Source organism: Rana temporaria, chromosome 1, assembly GCF_905171775.1.
Source record: "Rana temporaria chromosome 1, aRanTem1.1, whole genome shotgun sequence".
NCBI classification, from domain to species: domain Eukaryota; kingdom Metazoa; phylum Chordata; class Amphibia; order Anura; family Ranidae; genus Rana; species Rana temporaria.
This window is the reverse complement of record NC_053489.1, coordinates 442,055,829-442,071,675: the sequence shown is the minus strand read 5'-3', so window position 1 is coordinate 442,071,675 and position 15,847 is coordinate 442,055,829. Positions and strand designations below refer to the sequence as shown.

The 15,847-nt window shown below is 43.0% G+C and overlaps 1 protein-coding gene across 11 annotated transcripts in view; it reads right to left on the bottom strand.

Moving 5' to 3' along the window:
• The window catches only part of PTPN13 (protein tyrosine phosphatase non-receptor type 13), a 350,570-nt gene that overhangs the window by 101,061 nt on the left and 233,662 nt on the right, over positions 1-15,847 (bottom strand). For all 11 annotated transcript variants that reach the window (XM_040326640.1, XM_040326643.1, XM_040326655.1 and 8 more), the window contains 3 exons: positions 15,401-15,539; positions 5,497-5,649; positions 4,314-4,496 (listed from right to left, as the gene is read on the bottom strand). In XM_040326640.1, coding sequence (XP_040182574.1) covers positions 4,314-4,496; positions 5,497-5,649; positions 15,401-15,539 — 475 coding nt within the window. The remainder of the gene's footprint in view (positions 1-4,313; positions 4,497-5,496; positions 5,650-15,400; positions 15,540-15,847) is intronic.

The window sequence follows — 15,847 nt, the reverse complement described above, 5'->3', positions numbered from 1 at the left end:
TCTTTTTATTGTGGTTTTGGATTGATTGGTGCGGGGTTAGGTCCTCTATCAATTTTTTATTGTTATCTTTGTGCACACAAGGTCGATTCACTTTCTCCATTTATCCCAGTGACCATAGTCACCAAGGCAAAAAGTGATGGGAAAGCAAAATTTAAGAGATGTCACCAGAAAAGGTGGGGGAGGGATAATCTGGTGAAAAACTGTCAAAGACTCCATTTCTCTTTATTTTTGGAGATTTCCTTGCATTTCTGGTTTTGTTTCTAGGTTGGAAATGAAGAGGATTTTTACCAGAGGCACAAACAAACAATTAAACAGGGGTTTTATTATATTATACATGCACACATACAAGTTCCTTCCAGGGGCAGATTTTCCAGAAACCTGTGGCGGTCCCTGAAATATTTTTTGTTCTGTGGAGGACAGGGAATGATCCATAAATCAAAGATAATAAATTGCAGCTCTAGGATGGAAACTGAACGATATTAGTGTACCATGTTCTCAGTGGTGTTTGCTCATTATCACAGGCGGTGCATGAGGATAGACAAGTCCACAATTACTGTAAATTTAATCAGCAGGTAGAAAATGTTGCTTTTTTTTCTAAACAGCCTGCAGAGCATTGCACCTGTGATCAGCAGATCGTGGAAGCGATCTCAGGCTCATCATAGTGGTTTGCTCGTACCCAATACAGGCAGGCAGTTACCTGCAGGAAGATCAATGGACTATGAAAGCGCTCACCTGTACCCTCACAGCTCATTGAGAACCACAAGCCAAAAGCTGCATTGCCTGACTAACTGTAGGGGTTCATTGATAGGAAACTGCCACAGAAAGGGGGGCAGCTACAAATGCTAGAACATGTTACATGCTTTACCCTGGGGTCCCTCGGTGGCTCTCGTGGCTCCTCCACGCATCAGATTGCCCCCTAGGGGGGTGGTTACCTTGCGGGCGCTCTTGAGTCCAGCATTTGCATCTATAGACACGAATGCCAGACTCTGACTGGCCCCTTGTGTCATTAGATTTGATTGACAGCAGCCGGAGCCAATGGCTGCGCTGCTATCAATCTATCCATTCAAGAGCCGTAAACCCAGAGTATCTGAGCTCCACTCTAAACCCCACCCCCACTTCCCTATCCGATTGGCTTGTTCCATTATAAGTAGAGGTCGACCGATATATCGGCTGATTTTTGGCACTTTTTAATTAATCGGCATCGGCCGATTGTTTAAAAAAAAAAAAGCTGATGTAAAACTTCAGCTTGACTTGCAAATAGCTTCTGTATCATAGAAGTCAATGCAAGTTGCCTGAAGTTTCCTGTGGAGAGACTTGTCTCTGGGCAGCCTGCCAAGTATGAGAAAAGAATACAATGTTTCAACTTATCAATAAACTGAACTCTGGAGTGTAGAAGTTCTCAGTTTAACCATTTAAAGACTCAATCTTTTCAGACATATATATATATATATTTTTAGCATAGACCCTAGGGAATAAAATAGAGGCTGCTGCAATATTTTATGTCACTCGGTATTTGCGCAGCGGTCTTTCAAACGCAATTTTTGGGGGAAAAATAAAATTTAATGAATTTAAACAAAAAGAAACAGTAAAGTTAGCCCGTTTTTTTTTTTTCCTTCGTCCAAAAGTTTTGATTACCTGTTTTTGTGCCTGCTTCCCTTACCGAAGATGTCCGGGGCAGCACCCGAGAGCCGAGGGAGAGATTGGCTTCGGGTGCGTACATCGCGGGCGCCCAGGACAGGTACGTGTCCATATATTAAAAGTCAGCAGCTGCAGTATTTGTAGCTGCGGACTTAATATTTTTTTTTTCGGCGGAACTCAGCTGCTTTCACACTGGAGCGGACAGGCGTTGACGGTAAAACGACGCTAGTTTTAGTGGCGCTTTATCATCATTTTAGCGCCGCTATTCGGCTGCTATCGGCCGATGAATGTTAAATGCGCCCGTGCAGCACCGCTGCAGAATCGCTTTGCAGGCGCTTCGGCAGCAATGCCTATTCATTTCAATGGGCAGGAGTGGTGGAGGAGCGGTATACACTGCTCCAAAGATGCTGCTTGCAGGACTTCTTTTATTTGTTTTTTTAACGTCCTGCCAGCGTACCGCCTCAGTGTGAAAGCACTCAGGCTTTTCACACCGAGACTGCAGAGGAGCCGTTCTGCAGGCACTTTACAGGCACTATTTTTAGCCCAAAAATGCATTAAAAACACCCTAGTTTGAAAAGGGGTCTAACTGTTAGATTTTATGAGATGAAGGGGAATCTTTTTTTTTAAATCGCCCTAACATATCGGCCCAAAAAAATGGGCATCATATCGGCCGCCGCAATTTCTAAATATCGTCATCGACCAGAGAAAAACCCATAACGGTTGACCTCCAATTATAAGGTCACCTATTGATGGCACACAATTGACTCTAAAGAAGCTAACTGAAGCTTAAAGGGATATTGTAGTCATAAATAAAAAGTGCTGAAATGGTATCTTTTAAGAGGCAATGCCCTTTCCCTAATGCCCTGTTGATTTGTAGAAATCAAAAAATATTTTAGCAGCTCATGTACGAGAAATTTTCTACAAAACACAGGACCATCGAGGTGCATGGTTTTACTGAACGTAAAAAGCAGTATGAACCTTTATTAGGGACTAATATAAATTACAGTATTTTATACATGCATAATGGCTCATTCACAAAGGAGTGGTTTAGCACACCATTGGGCCAGCATGATAATCTTGGTTGTATTAACCTGTTTTAAGATCATTTGAAATCCAGGTGTGCTTTACATAGAATGCAGCAATAGGTGTCCTTTTTAGGACACCTTCACCCTATTCAAAGCGCACTTCATAGCATGCTTTTCCCAGCACAGATGTGAAAGAGCTCTAAGAGCCTATAATGGTGGGCTTTTGTTTGCATTCGACTCATACAAGTCATGGGAATGCAAAACCTGCAGATCAACTGAACATCACATGCACCTGTCAAATTCTCAATAATCTCAGAAATGACATACATCTGATGCCATCAATACAAACCCAAACCTTGTCGATACAGGCCCTAACTACAAGACAATTTCTGAACGATAAAATGCTTTAAAGCTAAAGATATGATTTAGCTTTAAAATGCTTTAAAGCTAAATCATATCTTTATTAATTATATATCTTAACTCAGTAAATTGCAACCAAAGGAGCTGTAAAGTATAGTTTTCTTTCTATATGCAAAAACTTGGTGTTATTAAGAGAATGTGATGAGCCATACGCACATCTGTCAGACAGCTGCATCAGCTTATAGCAGCTTCCATACAAAAAACAAAACAACCAAACACATGAATCATAATTGACCAACATACCAAAACAGACTAACAGATGTAAAATGATATTTGTCGGCACAATAATATAAATACTAGTCTTTGTTTGAAAAGTTAGGATCATATTTTTATTTTTATGATGGTTCTGGAAGTTTCACAAACTAATTAGTCTACCATTTTTGCACATTAGTACACTATGCATGGTCATAACTAGAAACTATGGAGCCCCATAGCAAAAGTATTAAGTCTCCCAACAGCATGTGTCCATAGTGCAGAACTCAACTATTGCATGAGAGCCACTGCTCTCATGCATAGCAATGGATCAAGATATGTCTCAAGTAGAGGGGCCCCATGTATAAGGTTTTTTACCCTAATGCAGAGAATGTATTAATGTGAAAAAACTTCAGCCTTTAGAAACACAAAGTTTAAGAGATGCTTCATACATCTGACTAAAAACATTCAAACCATGGCATGGAATATATGAATGTCCGGTTTTGGAAGTAAGGAAGGTGCTATTAAAAATGGCAAATGTCAACTACCAATGTTCATGCCACAAAAAATATTGCAAAGTCACTAAAATCCATTCTCCACTGCAGCCGCCTATATTTTTTTGCAAATCAGACTTGCCTTAGACTAGTGGACATCACTAGGCCTCCCTTTCAAAATGTAAAGTGGCAAATGCACAAAGGGTTTTAATAAAAAAATCATTGCAAGAGACATTAATGGGGGAGAAAATTGTTGCACAAATCCTGCTGTAAGGTTATAGAGTTGGTACCACAGCAATAAAGAATTAAAGTGCCTTGAAATCTTTGAAATGTTTTTCTATTGAAATATAGAAATAAAAGAGGAATGTGAATGAATACTTACAAAAGTCTGGTATGCTTGCACTAGAAAAGGGGGTTAAAAGGACATAGAAAAGTCACAGCAGGGATACTTTGGTGAACACATTTTTCAAGCAGCTGTGGGCCAGAACAGTCTTTGTGTCCAGTACAGCAATTATACATATTCTGGCACTCATTTCATACTTACAGTAAAAGAAATCTTCTTTGTTTCTCTCCATGGGAATCGCAGCACTGGGGTCCGTGTGCCATTGTGCACCTCAAAGATGAGGACTCCCTTAGGAGACACCCCGAGAAGGATGCCAGTTTGAGACTTCTTCTCTGGGAGCACTCTATGGAAATGAACCCCATACTCAGTAAGCCTCTGGCACACCTGACATAAGAAAAAGAACAATTGTAGGAATAAGAGAAATAAGAAACGCGACTAACTTACACATCCCATTGCATTTACGTTCATGAAGAATTCGGTTCATGTTATTCATGATAACCGTGGACTTTTTTTTTTTAAACAAAAGCAAATAATAGAATGCACTAGCCTAGGGGCTTAACTAGAAATTGCATAGCGCTATAGTATAATTTTATGGGGCAACAATTCCCCATTCAGAAAAAAAAACAGTTGAAAAACAGCCCAATTACTTGAGCTACAGCATATATTGTTTTTAAAAATATATGCATCAAATATAATAGCAGAGAGGAAGCAATGTCTTGTCTCCCGTTCACACCATTTCATTGCATTTACGCATTCATTACCAGACACTAGGTACACCGTTATACCATTCAAAACCTATGGAATTTCCACATACCTGCCAAGGGGTGCGTTTTCGCTCAGAGCGGCATGTGACAAAGCAATTAAATGCTTTGTGCACTGTTAAAGTATTCATACCCCATTTTTGTTCATGTTACAACCAAAAACTTAAATTTATTTTATTGGGATTTTATGTGATTGACCAACACAAAAAGTGGCACATTATTGTGAAGTGGAAGAAAAATTATAAATGGTGTTCAAATTGTTTTACAAATAAATATCTGAAAAGTGTGGCGTGCATTTCTAGTCGCCATGGCGACCTAGATTTGTCGAGCCCTGTAATAACGCATTGTCAAATGTTCTTCAGCTGTTTTTCTCCTAGGATTGTATGCTAGTGGTCGTTACATTTGCCCGGTGAAATGCAACAATGAAACTATTACACACATATTACAAACATTACAGGTATTATTTATTACGCTTGCACCAATGTTGAGACATTGCAAAGCACATTTTTCTCAAAAATCTTTTTGTCTACATATAGCTTTAAATCAGACAAAAGCAAGAAGTATCTGTAGTTTTGCAAACATCACACAATGGAATAAAAACATTTACAAAAAAATGTGATTACTTTCAAGAATTCAAGTTCTGCTTCCCTCTCTAAAGCTCCTGCGTATGTGCTGTGTAGCCTGGACAATTCCTCCTTCATATAAGACAGATCCATTTTCTCTATCACTCGAACAGGGAGATAGTGTTCCAGTTTAAAATAAGCTAGACCATGAACCTAGGTAAGAACATGTTATGCATTACAATGTTGTATGTAATATATTATACATGTATTGTACATATAGCAGCAAAATATGATGTAACTAAACAGCAAAACAGTGGACTTTGAATTCTTAAATGATATCATGAGAAGCACCACTATAAGTATTTTAGAAGAAAATAAATGCAAACAGTGGACATAATTTAAGGCACCTGCGAACACATGCTTAGATGAAAGAACCCCAACAGGGGTTCCTGCAATTAGCTGCATCTAGGCAGCCTTATTGCCTCTCCTCCACTCTGCCCACTCCGACATAGAACATCCAGCAGGACCCGCCTACACAGCCCAAGAGGGAGAGCGAGAAAAGGGAATGTACTGCCGATAGGACCAGAACAGGAGCACACTCAGACTGATCTTCCTCTTCTCACTCCAAATCCTTACTAATTTTGCACCTTTAAGAATTTTTGCCGACCAATCTCCCCCCACCCCCCAATCAATATGCCATTGGTCTTGATAACCAGACAGTATGTAATGGGAAATAGCCTCAATGTAGACAGACAGCAATAAAAGCTTAAATTTATACAAAATACTGCCGCTACAAAACATTGTGTAGTAGAAATACTGACCAAGTACATTTTGTACCAAGGGATAAACAGAATGAAACAAGCCATATACTAAAACATGTATAAAATACAAAAGATAAACGTTATTAGAATATAAATAGAAACATATGTTATTCAAAAATAGACACACTAACTGCATGCCTTGTATACTGCATATATATTCAACAAGAAAGGCTAGAACAAAGATCTGTCAATATAAACAAGGTGGATCCCCGTTTTGACAGAGCAGGAGAGGGAGAGATCTGCTGTTCCTGGTGATCGGTAACAGTGATCTCGCTCTACTCCCCGTTAGCTTACTCCCCAACAATAAGAAAGCACCTCCCTAGGGTACACTTAACTCCTTGATCGCCCCCTAGTGTTAACCCCTTCCAGTGTATTTATACAGTGATCAGTGCATTTTTATAGCACTGATTTTATGTTAATTTTTATACCACAGATCACTGTATTATATCATAAATTATTAAATAAGGCATAGACCTGGTAATGGATGTATGCTGCTGGTGAGGGTGGAGGGGGCATAAAAAGATGCAGATGCACGGAGATAGCCGTGGCTCCATCAGCAAGAGGGTGAAATGCTTGTTATAAGACATTTATCAGGTAAGGAGATCTAGATTTTGGTAAAAATAATCCCAAGTTAGAAGTAATGATCTGTTCATTGAACTGATCTCTATCTCATTTGTATGCCATTCAGGATTATGCTGGTTTGCGCTGACAGTTTGTCCTGATGTGAATATGGCTTCTCTGCCAGTTATGGACAGGGTTCAATATGAGAATTTCAAGACCTTCTCCCAGTAATTAGGACTGCTTTACTGTCTGCTGATTTCACCAGTATGTGGTCTATGCCTTATTTAATTATATCATTTATTTATAATGTAACCTTCATCCTAGATGGACTTTCTATAGGTGTCATTATGCCTTCCTTTATGGTGTCACCAAATGTCCTTATCCAGTTACCCCTCTGATTTTGGAGCCCAATTTGTTATTGGATTTTTAGAAATTCACCAGTACCAAGGTAATTGAGACTTGGCAATGGCAAGCAGGCCCATAAAAATTTTAGATCGTTGATATATTTTTATATGCGGATTGTTTTATTAATTTATATCGTCTTTCCTGTTATCAATTATCTAAAATCTATTGTTTTTCATTCTTAGTGATCATACATGCAGTTCTTGATTACATGTCTCCCGAGGAAGCCATTGTATGGCAAAACATGTAGCGAATCGTAATCTACTGCACCCTTTCCATCTACCGTATGGATATATATGTTGACAATGTCTAAATTATTATTATTATTATACAGGATTTATATAGCGCCAACAGTTTGCGCAGCGCTTTACATCAAGGAAGACAGTACAGTTACAATACAATACAGGAGGGATCAAAGGGCCCTGCTCGTTACATCTAGATATTTTAATGTCTAAATCAGGGGTGGCCAACCAGTGGCCCGCGGAGCCCTCTGATGTGGCCCGCGACCTCCTTCTCTAAAATGGCGGGTTGGCAAGCCCAGATCGCAGGTTGCCGACTCGCCATACCGCAGCATCAGTGTTGTGAATGAAGCTGGTGGTAGAGGAAGAAAGTGGTTGCGGAGTAGAGCCCCATAAGCCGATGCGTCCTCTACAGCGCCAGATTTTACCACACCAACCGCAGCACATCAGTGTGAAAGCAGTCTTAGGCCCTTCTTACACGATCAGCCTGACCAAATGGGACCCTCAATTCCCCTCTATAGAGCGACAGATGTCCGTTTGTGCCCACCTACCTCCAATCTGAAAAACAGAAAGGAAGTCGTCCCCTTCCATCTGGGCAGAACGGAGGGCCTATAGAGTAGCCTTGACCTGTCATCCGCCCGCTCCACTCACTGTGGCCCGCGACTGGTTACCAAGTTGCTTAAGTGGCCCTCACTCTTCAAAAGATTGGGCACCCCTGGTCTAAATAAAAAGTAGATTTTTTTTTTACATGTTTGTGTTATGTTTTTGCACCCTAAAAATCCCATCCTGTCTTTTTTCTTGTTGTACTACCAAATTACGAGATGTGGTGCTGATTATCAGACACTCTGCAACCTTTCTTATATCTAGTCAACTCAGTTGTCCCTCTCTTTATTAAGCAATCTACTTTTGCCCCAAAACATTTGACAAGGTTTGAGACCCATGGATAAATTCAGAATCCACCGTTGTTGGACCCTTGGTTCATTGCCGATATTCACTGTAGAGTGTGTTTAAGGAGATATGAAAGTGGTTGGGGAATTAATAATATTAATTCCAACTGCCCTCAGCAGGAGCACCACGCGGTTAAGTCTAATTAATCTTATCAAGTGATTTGTTACTTTTCAACTGGATCCTGAGAAACAATTGCAGATTGTTACGTTAGGTTGCACATGGTTATTTTGTAAGTATTTGTATACCTGTTAGCCGGCGTATGCCCCCGAGCTATGAAATAACAATAAAAAAAAAAAGAAACAAAATGTTTGATATAGGTCAGTGCAAGGGTTGGTGTTTGGGTCAGGGTCACGGGTCAAGGTCAGTATTTTTTTTTTTGACAGGATTTTTTTTAACCACTTAAGACCGGACCACTATGCAGGTAAAGGACCTTGACCCTTTTTGCGATTCGGCACATGCGTTGCTTTAACTGACAATTGCGCGGTCGTGCGACGTGGCTCCCATACAAAATTGGCGCCCTTTTCCCCCCACAAATAGAGCTTTCTTTTGGTGGTATTTGATCATCTCTGTGGTTTTTATTTTTTGAGCTATAAACAAAATTGGGCCTTTGGTGCTGGCACTGGTGCCACAACACTGCAAGTCCTCACAGTTACTCTTGGTGGGTGCAGGCAAGGCTGTATCCTGGCCTAGGCCAACAAGGCCCAGGCCTAGGGCAGCACTTTGCAGGGGGGCAGCACGGAGAGAGAGTCCCTGCCGGCTTGTGCTACACTGTTAGTGTAACACAAGCTGCTTCTAATTGACTGTCCTATCATCCTGGACCACAAACCTTCCTCACTGTGCTATATGTTTTCTGCTGCATCATTGGCATGGCTATATCTTCTTAGTCCTCTCCATAAAATTATCAGAAATTTGTGCTTAAAGTAGAACTATAGGCAACACTTTTTTTTTCCATTTTGGATAGAGTAAGGGAGGGTTATAGCCCCTGTCAGTATTTTTTTTACCATACCTGTCCCATTGCAGAGATTTTCCTTCATTTCCTGCCGCATAGCCAAACAAGAAGTGAGAGGAAATCTATGCAAATTAAGGGAATACATAACCCCCCCCCTCCCAGGCCCTAAGAACTAGTGTCCCCACTCAAAAATTTCAGGACGGGTCTTAAACAGAAAGAGGCGTGGCCTTGACAGGAAGGGGTGGCTCATATTTAAATTAGGGGGTGCGCGAGTTTAGTCAGGCCTAGGGCAGCACGAAACCTAAATACACCACTGGGCCGTGCAGGAATGGGCCCTTCTGTGAAATATTAGATCAAAAATTGTAATTGCATGCCCCTGTTAAACAGGGACAGAAAATTGGGCCTTAGGCACTAGTGCTGGTGCCACAACACTGCAACCCTTCACAAATACTCTAGCTGGAGCGCAGGAATGAGCCCTGCTGCAAAGTATTGCATAAAAAATTGTAATTACACGCCCCTGTTAAACAGGGGCAGAAAAATTGGGCCTTAGCCACTGGTGGCAGTGCCCAGAACCAAAAATGTTCTTACAAGCTATCAGCATGATCATTGAGGAGGAAAAGGATAGTCACTCGGCATGACAGGATAGTCACTCGGCATGACAGGATAGTCACTCAGCATTTCCAAAAAAAATATTCAGTTACATCAGCATCAGCATCAGGTGCTTGGTAGCTGGTGGTGATCCAAGCCCGATTAATTTTTATTAAAGGTCAGTCGATCGACCGAGTCGGTGTGATCGGTTACAAAGCCTCCAGCAGCACTGAATGTGCATCCGAAAGAACGCTGGATGCAGGACAGGCCAGTAGCTCAATTGCATACTGTGCAAGCTCTTGCCAGTGATCCATCCTCAAGACCCAGTAACCCAGAGGATTTTCGGTGGGAAAGGTGTCCAAGTCTGATCTTGCCCCTAGGCATTCCCGCACCATGTAAAACAGACGCTGGCGATGGTTGCTGTAACCGGTCATACCTTGGGGCTGCGGACTAAAAAATTGTCTGAACGCATCGGTCAGACGGCCACCTTCTCCACCGCTCCTTCGACTGAGCGAAGCCTCAGCAACACGTTGTCCAGGACCAGGATTTGTAACCTCCCAGTCTCTGGGAACGCGTTGCACAGACCTTCAGTGCATGCATCCCTGATCATGGGCCACTGGCATGGGGGAAAAAAAACAAGCTCCCCTGACCCTGTCCTGGTGCCATATTGGCACAGATACTCATTGATGGCCCTCTGCTGCCTGGCCTGCTTCAGAACATCCTGTAAGCCCGGGTACCTGCCCAAGAACCGCTGCACCAAGTTAAGGACATGAGCAAAACAGGGCACATGGGTCAGTTGTCCCTGTCGGAGGGCGGAGAGGAGGTTGGTGCCATTGTCGCAAACCACCATTCCTGCCTTAAGCTGGCGTGGTGTCAACCACCTCTGAGCCTGCCCCTGCAGAGCTGACAGAACCTCTGCCCTAGTGTGGCTCCTGTCCCCCAAACACACCAGCTCAAGCACCGCATGGCATCTTTTTGCCTGTGTACCTGCATAGCCCCTTGAATGCCTACGGAGCACTGCTGGTTCCGAGGACAAATCAGCACAGGAAGAGGCCACAGAGGAAGAAGAAGAGGAGGGGGTGGGAGGAGAGAGGTGTCACAATCACTAGTAGTAACATTTTGGAGGCGTGGTGGCGGAACAACCTCCAACACTACTGTACCTTGTCCTGCATCCTTCCCAGCTGCCAGCAGAATCACCCAATACGCCTTGAAAGATAAACAACGTTCCTGTCCATGCCTGCTGGACCATGAGTCAGCGGTAATATGCACCTTACCACTGACCGCCCTGTCCAGCGAGGCATGGACTTTGCCTTCCACATGCCGGTAGAGAGCCGTAATCGCCTTCCATGAGAAAAAGTGGTATTTGGGAACCTGCCACTGAGGTAGCGCACATTCCACAAACTCACGGAAGGGGGCAGAGTCTACCAACTGAAAAGGCAGCAGTTGAAGAGCTAGCAATTTAGCTAAGCTAGCATTCAACCGCTGGGCATGTGGATGGCTGGGAGAGAACTTATTTTGGCGCTGCAGCAGCTGGGGCAGGGAAATTTGTCTGGCACAATCTGACATCGGTGTACCGATAGTAGATTGCCCGCAAGTACTTGGCTGTGACACACCTAATACTACACCTTCAGTCCTATCAGTGCAGGCTTCAGAGAGGACTGAAGGTATAGTGGGGTTGGAGATCCCAGCTGATGAGGAGCAAGGAGAGGTCTGCTTTGTTCTTTGGTGAGGGTCTTTGAGGTAAGCTTGCCCACAAACTGCATGGCAGGTCGACATATGTCTGGTCAAGCATGTGGTGCCCAAGCGGGTGATGTTTTGGCCATGCGAGATACGCTTGCGACATATGTTGCAATTAGCAGCGGTGCAATCTGATGCACTCGTCTCAAAAAAGGCCCACACCAAAGAACTTTTGGACTAACGCGAACATGCGGAGCTCTGCGTTGTGATGCAGTCGGTGTGCTGCCATTAAGCTGGCCCCTGGAGGGCATCCTGCCTCGTTGGAGATGTGCCTCCTCCTCTTCTCTCCTATCAGGCACCCACGTGGAGTCAGTGACCTCATCATCCCCTCCCTCCTCATCACTGTAGAAAACCTGGCAGTATGCTGCAGCTGGGGGAACATGACTGCCAGATTGCAGTCCTTCTTGGGCACCCCTCTCTCTGGGCTCACGTTACTGCCTTCCTCTAGCTGTGTACCATCACCAGAGCCTTCAAAACGCTGCGCATCCTCCTGCAGCATGTATCCAACACTGTGGTCAAACAGTTCGAGGGAACTCCTCAGGAGGACATGGTGGGGCTAGGGAAGGAGTGACTGATGCCATTGACCAGAGGGAAGACGCCGCGTTGGCAGCTGCTTGCCAAAGTACCCCGAGCCTGGGTGAGAGAGGATGAGGACGGCTTGGTCATCCACTCTACCAAGTGTTCGGCATGTTGCAGCTCAACACTGCCAGCTGCCAAAAAAAAAAAAAAGGACGAGCGTGTCCCACGGCCACGTGCTGATGAGGATGCACCGTGTCCATGACCAGCACTGTTGTCTCTAGACGCAGAGCCTGCTTGCCCTCTTTTATCGGCTTGTGACTCTCTGCCTCTCCTTGTTGTCCTTCCAGACATACTAATGACCTGCAGGGAGATGTAGCTGCACAAATACCGACAATACATGCTGATCACTGCCTGTGGTATTAATATGAGAACACCAGCAAAAGTATTCACGTAGCTTTAGGTGCACACTGTGCAGAGGACACGGTACACCAATTGAAAATACTTGCTGATCAGTCACTGCCTGTGGTACTAAAAAGGGAACACTAGCAAATGTATTCACATAGCTTTAGGTGCACAGTGTGCAGAGGACACAGTACACCAAGTGAGAATACTTGCTGATCAGTCACTGCCTGTGGTATTAATATGAGAACACCAGCAAATGTATTCATGTAGCTTTAGGTGCACACTGTGCAGAGGACACAGTACACCAAGTGAGAATACTGCAGCTAGCACAATCACCTGCCTGCCTGTCAGTATATTAGGAAGAGCATACAGAAACAGATCTATCTAAAATCAATACAGTGTATAAATATAAATTACACCTGGGATGCATATATATCCTCTACACACAAACTTAAACTGGCTCGCCTGCCTGCTCTATCTAACTCAAAATAAATGACACACTCTCTCTCTCTGTCTTTAACCACTGCAACACACTACACAAGGCCGCCACGGAGGCGGCCTTATATAGCGTGGGGCGTGTACTAAACCCCCTGAGACATAATTGGCCAAAGCCACCCTGGCTTTGGCCAATTATGGCTCTTCGTTTTTTGCGCGCTGTGATTGGCCAAAGCATGCGGGTCATAGTGCATGCTTGGCCAATCATCAGCCAGCAATGCACTGCGATGCCGCAGTGAATTATGGGCCATGACACGCCACTCAAATTTGGCGCGAACCGGCCCATACCGTTCGTAATTCGACGTTCGACTCGAGCACAAAGCTCATTCCTAGTGACAAGCCACAGAGAACAACGTTGAAGGTTTGTTTACACTCACCTCTCCCCGTTCTTCAGGTCCTGTGACCCGATCGTGGGACACCGGCGACCCATGGCTGGGCTCTTAAAGGCGAAATACCTGTACGTGCCTGTGCCCAGCCGTGCCCTTCTGCCGACGTATATCAGCGTGAAGGGGTTTTCAAGTGGTTAATCAGTTAGAGGCAATGTCAGTATGTTTCAGGCAGGATAAAAAAAAATTAAACAAAGGCAAAATGCGCACTATGGATTTGGGGCTGTACTACGGGTACAAACAACATACACATATGTGGTATCGCTGCGATAGTCAGGAGCAGGAGAATTTAATTTGGGTTGAGTTTTTCTTTGATAAAAAATTAATGAAATAAAATATCCAGAGCAGATATCCATTACCATCAAATGAAGGCCAAATTTGTTCTGAAAAAAACTGCAGTATAATCCACCTGGATGCACATAGTAGTTGTGGCGATATGTATGGTTTTACTAACACATGTCAAAGTTGCAAAATTGTGCTTAGGAATAAAGATTTGTTTTACCTTTAGGCGTGAAGGTGTTAAACATACTTTTAAAAATAATAATTTTTTTGCTAGATTACTTGGAACCCCCAAACGTTATATATTTTTTAAGCAGAGCCACTGGAGAATAGATTGACTGTTGTTGAATTTTTTTATGTTGCACAATATTTGTGCACTGGTTTATCAAACCCAACATTTTCGGGGAAAAAAACACACTTATGGGAATTTAGTGCACACAAACACAATATAATACCTAATTTTTTTGTAAAATATAAAAAGACAATGCTACATCGTATAAATAGATACCCAACATGTCACACTTTAAAATTGTGTTTGCATGTGGAACGACAAAAACTACAGTACCTAAAAATCTCCATAGGTGAAGCTTAAAAAGCCTTTACAGGTGATATAATTATTTCTTTCACTCTCACGTTTGTGTTGATACCTCACATGTGTTTACATATGTGTGCGGGACCTATGTGCACATTCACCTTTGTGCATGAGCACAAGGGGGCGCTTTAAAATATAAAACATTTTAATATTTTTTTACACTCTCCAATTTATCAATTTTATTGACATCACAAAAGATGAACATCCCCTTGTGATAGCATGGGCCATGACAGGTCATCTTTATGGAGAGATCTGGGGTCTAATAGATCCCAGATATTTCCTCTGACCTCCAAAGCATCTGATCAAACTGAGATCGGTTTGGTCAGATGCTTTACGAGTCGGTAATGGCTTATACACAAACTGAAACAGGAAGTAAAACCCTTGTTGCTTATGGTTTCTGGCAACACAGAGGGTTAGTAACTCTCACTGTGTACAGCAGTTGATGCCACTAGTCAGATCAGTCCCGGGCTCCTGAGTGGGAAGGGAGACCCCAGGAAAGGCAGTGGGAGGGGGCCCTCCTTCCGCTGCCTGTGAAGGTGATCGAGCACTAGCTGAAGAAAATGGTACCAGGATCATGGTTGTAGTCTCAACCACCTCAATACGGGGGCTATATATATTATGTATATAAAATTATTATTATTATTTTATTTTTTCATACAGCAGTGTTGAAGTGGTAAACTATCTTCCGACTTAAAATTTAAACATGCGTGCAAAAAACATAAAAATTGTGCAGGCAGCAAAGGAGTAAAATGATAATCCACTTTATCATCCACAAATGTTAGCCATCAAGTGAATCTATATTTGACTGCATGTGATTTTACTATAGATGCTTAATGACAGGGAGTTTTATAAGAGTTGAGGCAAGGACAAGTACAGGTGTTGCCAAAAACATTTAAACAATTTTTCATGACTCAATATAAAAAGGACACTACTAACTGCTATGGGGTATACTATTTCACAATTATGTGTACAAACTTTATCAGATTGCCTAACCTGACTTTCCTGACAGGAAGCCACAAGTGAAAAGTTAATCGTTGCACACATACTTCTTGCTGGTAATCTCCGTACTCTGCTTGAAGAGCCAGGGACGCCAACAGCATAGCTGCTTCATCATCACAATACAGCCTCTCTTCTAGGATGTCTTTTCTTTGCTGTAGGTAGTACTGATGGCAAGTAAGGCTGTGCCTAAAGAGAGAGCAGGGAGACAAGAAAAATCCTTAGCACAAAATAATGTCACATAAGCATTTACAGGCCATTTGTGCAGAGAGACCGCTGTAGTGAACTTGGGGCTGTTCTGCAGAGGTGAGACCTCAAGGTGAGCTGTACATGAGTGAGCAGAAATGAAATGTGGAAAGGGTGGGAAGAGATAAGCTGTAGAGGTAAGTTGTGGAATGGGAGTGTAAACTGTGGATGAGGGGTGTGCAGAGGTTCCCAGCAAAGTACAATACACACTTCTGTGTGTTGCACATTCCTGAAACTTGCATTGCGTGCAA